The sequence below is a fragment of the Poromitra crassiceps genome (genome assembly GCF_964638095.1).
Source record: "Poromitra crassiceps genome assembly, contig: HAP1_SCAFFOLD_1636, whole genome shotgun sequence".
In the NCBI taxonomy this organism is placed as follows: Eukaryota; Metazoa; Chordata; class Actinopteri; order Beryciformes; family Melamphaidae; genus Poromitra; species Poromitra crassiceps.
The window spans coordinates 1-5,000 of NW_028150777.1; the positions used below are offsets into that span (position 1 = coordinate 1).

The 5,000-nt window shown below is 45.7% G+C and overlaps 1 protein-coding gene across 1 annotated transcript in view; it reads left to right on the plus strand.

Moving 5' to 3' along the window:
- Positions 1-1,737: 1,737 nt before the first annotated feature.
- Positions 1,738-5,000, plus strand: part of LOC310771970 (two pore channel protein 2-like) — a gene marked incomplete at both ends in the record, with an annotated part of 13,065 nt that continues 9,802 nt past the window's right edge. Inside the window, 5 exons of the mRNA XM_083664460.1 lie at positions 1,738-1,866; positions 2,068-2,108; positions 2,365-2,461; positions 4,057-4,128; positions 4,633-4,709. Coding sequence (XP_083520586.1) covers positions 1,738-1,866; positions 2,068-2,108; positions 2,365-2,461; positions 4,057-4,128; positions 4,633-4,709 — 416 coding nt within the window. The remainder of the gene's footprint in view (positions 1,867-2,067; positions 2,109-2,364; positions 2,462-4,056; positions 4,129-4,632; positions 4,710-5,000) is intronic.

Here is a 5,000-nt window from a genome sequence, read left to right on the forward strand (position 1 = left end):
CACCTGTTAACAAGGACGCCGGAATGAAACTGCGTGGCTTCAGCGTGTGGCTTTGGCGTTGCTTCGGCGTGGCGCGCGGCCGGTGTGAACGCTCTCACCTGTTAACAAGGACGCCGGAATGAAACTGCGTGGCTTCAGCGTGTGGCTTCGGCGTGGCTTCAGCGTGTGGCTTCGGCGTGGCTTCGGCGTTGCTTCGGCGTATAGTGTGAACGGCCACTAACTGATTAACGCCGCGTGTGCTTCTGTGCTGCAATCCAATCCTCTGTGCCGATTTCAGCTTAATCACAATAATCACAACTCTGTCACTGTGTGTGTGTGTGTGTGTGTGTGTGTGTGTGTGTGTGTGTGTGTGTGTGTGTGTGTGTGTGTGTGTGTGTGTGTGTGTGTGTGTTGTCAGATCTATATAGCTTAAATTCAAACAGTGATTAATTAGTGCGTCTGTAATCTCAACACCTTTACAGATTGGAGAGAAGAACCTGTTTTCGGAAAATATATTCTCCGTTTGTTTTTGCTCATTCTTAACACATTCACTGCCAACGACGTGTTAACACGTTTTCAATATCCAGCTGTTGACTGCCAACGACGTGTTTACACGTAAAAAAAAATCGTTTTTTTTTTTTGACGGTGGATCGTTGATCTGGCCCTTTTGCATCTCCTATTATAGTGTTAGAGCCGCCGGGCGTGTGCAATCCATTCCGCCGACCCACTGAGTGGAGACGGTGCTCAGACTATTGAGAGCCAAGCAAGCCAAGACAGCAGCATGGAAGCCATTATCATGAAAATGGATGGGGCGAAAACGCTTTCGCTTTCGCCTGGGTCCTGGCTGTGGGGGATTGCAAACTTGCATGGTGGATTGCGGATGGAGCACACTTTGAGGCACGCAGCGTAAATATGACCAGAGTCGCAGGGGCTTCATCGGAGCTCTCGGCCAGGGCTCCGGGAGGCGGGCGAGTCCAGCCGGGCTTCCTCGGGGAGCGGCCAGGCACAGCCGCACAGCGGCAGCGGGGCAGTGAGACTGTGACAAGCTTGTGGTGCAGCAGGCCATTTTGCCTTGCAAAATAGCACCAAATTGGAAACAGCCATAAAAGGCTTTTAGAATGGGATTTTCAACCCATTCTTTTTTGTTTCTTTTTCGCTCTAATTTAGAGTAATTTAATTTCTATTCAGAAATTTATTTGAGAGGTCGAGAGTATGAGAAAGTGCATTTGCACAGGTAGGAAAGTGCTTGTGACATGGCGCTGCAGCCAAGAAGAACGCCCACGGAGGGAGGAGTTGAGCAGAGGGGAGTTTCCTGCTGTTATGGAGGAAATTACTGTTCAAAACTATTGTTTAGGTCTTACTGATGCCAAAAATGAATGGTTAAAGTGACTGTTCTATCGAATTTCACAAAAAGCCGTTTATCTCTGAATAATTTTTCTCACGCTGAAACCATGCTGTATTCAACTGCTAATGCTTACATAACTACTAACTCTACAAACTAACTCTTTTAGACAGAGAAAGCACACATTCTATTAGTTCTTTTGAGATGATTGGTGTTCACGAAGTATTAACAGAAAAGAATCCTCGGCTGTTGTAAAATGAGCCTAGAATCCTCAAAAACCCCCCTGGCAGAACCTACCGACAGCATTGAAAAAAGGCTGGCAGTCAATGTGTTAAGACAATCTGCTTCACAAATGAGTTGAAGTGAATGTGAATGAGCCCGGCCTAAACTGACCACTGTCCCCCATTGGCTGCCAGGTGATCAACTGTTGCTTCATCATCTACTACCTGTCGGAGATGTGTCTGAAGATCTTTGCCTTAGGCTGGAGAGGCTACCTGTCCTACAGGAACAACATCTTTGACGGCCTCCTCACCATCCTGCTCACGGTAACGTGGCTGCACCTGCTGAATACCTATGGAACTGTCGCGTTAACTTGACTCAGTTCTTAAAGGAATACACAGTTTTGGGGGGATTGGCCCAAAATCATCCATGTGTCTCTGTTAACTCTACCAAAAACTTTTCATATTCCTTTAATGCAAATAAATTCAATTTCAATTTCACTCATTGCATTTATTTCCCCCATTTAGGCCCTGCAGATCACCATATTGGCCACCTACAGACTTCCATTGTAGGTTTCTATTTTACTCCCTTCATAAATGTTTACATATTATGATTGCACACCTGACTTGACACTGTGTATGTGTGTGTGTGTGTGTGTGTGTGTGTGTGTGTGTGTGTGTGTGTGTGTGTGCGCGTGTGCGTGTGCGTGCGTGTGTGTGTGTGCGTGCCTGCCTACGTGTGTGTTTGCGTGTGTGTACGTACGTACATGTGTGCACGTGCATGTGTGTGTGTGTGTGTGTGTGTGTGTGCACGCACCACAACAGGGACCCAACAACTCACAGTCTGTCTCTGTGGGAGATGGTTCGCCTGGTCAACATGCTCATCGTCTTCCGCTTCCTGCGCATCATCCCGGATATCAAGGTACAGGACATGCTACAGGACAAGGTACAGGACATGGTACAGGACATGGTACAGGACATGGTACAGGACATGGTACAGGACATGGTACAGGACAAGGTACAGGACATGGTACAGGACAAGGTACAGGACATGGTACAGGACAAGGTACAGGACATGGCTGCGTGTCCAAAGCTCAAGCTGCGCTGACACTCAACGACCTCATCACAAATAAGATCGTGTCATTTTGTGTCCCTATGTGTGTTAAGCTCCAGACACGTGGGCCAACAGTCGGCCATCGGTCAATGTCGGGCCGTCAGTGAGCGACTGTGGCCCTACAGTAGTTTTTGCGGTGTGTCCCGCACCGTTTGCCCTAGTCATCCCGCTCAGCCTGTTAAATCGTCAGTGAGAGAGATCGCTCCGATTGGCCGGTCAGCTGGCCTTCAGCAAAGCCCCTGGAGCCTGTCGCTGTATGATATCGCCCGTTTCGTTTCGTGCGCTTTCTCCATATTTTTCTAGCTCCGCCTCTTCCGTTTTTCCTCCACAAGCAAAAGACCAGGCAAACGCTGACAACGTCAGCGCCATCTGCGACTCTTTTTATCAGAGATATTCTGGATTAGAAGTAGCTATATTACTAAACCGTCACAGCACGCACAAAACGTTCTTCTCACTTTTCAACGTCATCCCTACTGTATCTGATCATTCCAATACACATTTTCACAACGATGTATCATAACAACGGTTTGTATATGTGCAGTACTAGGTCTCACGCAGGCACACAACGTACGTGCTAGTTGTCGTCTATAAAGAGCTGCAGGGATGACGTATTTTTGTAGTCAGAACGCGGAAGTCCCGGACTTCCTGGTTCTTCACTGTTTCTGTCTATGAAATTTTTGAACGGGTTTTTGCCGCGATACTTCTAATAATCTCTCTGGGCAACGCTGGCTTAATGAAACGCGAACCAGAGTTCAGTCGGATAATCTTCACAGATGAGGACCACTTTCATGAGTTTTGTAGCGTAAATGCGAGCCCTAGAAGTAAAAAGCTCGAGCTAAGCTAATCCAGAACTACACACTGTCGCATAGGCTTCCACGTCACGTCAGCGCTCAACCTGGACTGTTGTTGGATGTGTGCACTGATTACCCCGGGCTGAACGGGGCTGAACCAGGTGAGGGAAAGAGAATTTCCGTGTTCGTCCTTTGAAGTGGTGACGTTATTGACGTATATATCCCCATCGACTCAACAGTGTAGTCTCATTTAGCCGTTTGCTAGCTAGCCGCCCTTTTAACGGCACGTAAAAGCTTCAAAACTCATAAAAGTGGTCTTCATGTGTGAAGATGATATTACTAAACACTGGTTCGCGTTTGATTAAGCCAGCGTTGCCCAGAGAGATTATTAGAAGCATCGCGCCAAAAACCCATTCAAAACTCCCATAGGCGAAAACAGTGAAGAACCAGGAGTGTTAGCATCGATGATTTCCGGACTCATCCCTGCGGCTCTCTATTGCGGTGTGTTCTTAATGCAACTTTTCAGCCCCCGACACAGGCGACGCATGCTAGTTCTTAGATGGCAGTCTGGTGTGTCTGGGCCCTGATGCATACCTCATTTTGTTTCTCCAGCTCATGTCTCTAGTCGCCAGTACGCTGCTGGACCTGGTGAAAAACCTCCGCGCCTTTGCCGGAGTGCTGGTGGTGAGTGACGTCATCACACACACTGTCCACATCAGCATACGGCCATACAGTTGGTGTGCCATGTTTGGTCATGTTTTATTTAGAATTAGAAACATACATTCATTTATTAATTCATTCATTCAAGAGTTTCATTCCAAAGTGAGACATCTACTATTTGAACACATAGCTGCTCTTTACTGTAAAATATTGCATTTTATTCAAAGTATTCGCAATATTAAGAGCTTTGATTTAGATTTAGAGGAGCAAACATACAGAAATGTGTCCACACTTGCAAAAGTGCCTTAATATAAATATATTAATAATAAAAAAATAATATAGTGATGATAAAAAGGAATATTCCTGACAATGACTTCCATCACAGACACGTATTTGTAATATTCATTGATATGGGTGATGCATTCAAGGAGAAAAACAAAATTATTATTTTTTTAAATCAAAGTGTAGCATTTTGGAGTGAACCTGCTACTGTACTTTCCTAACAGCAGATCCCTCCTCTCTCTGTAGGTGGTGTACTATGTGTATGCTGTGATTGGGATCTGGCTATTTGAGGGAGCAATTACACCACCATCAACACACATGAGGTATAGTGATATAGTGAACACACATGAGGTATAGTGATATAGTGAACACACATGAGGTATAGTGATATAGTGAACACATGAGGTATAGTGATAGTGAACACACATGAGGTATAGTGATATAGTGAACACACATGAGGTATAGTGAACACACATGAGGTATAGTGAACACACATGAGGTATAGTGATAGTGAACACACATGAGGTATAGTGAACACACATGAGGTATAGTGAACACACATGAGGTATAGTGAACACACATGAGGTATAGTGAACACACATGAGGTATAGTGA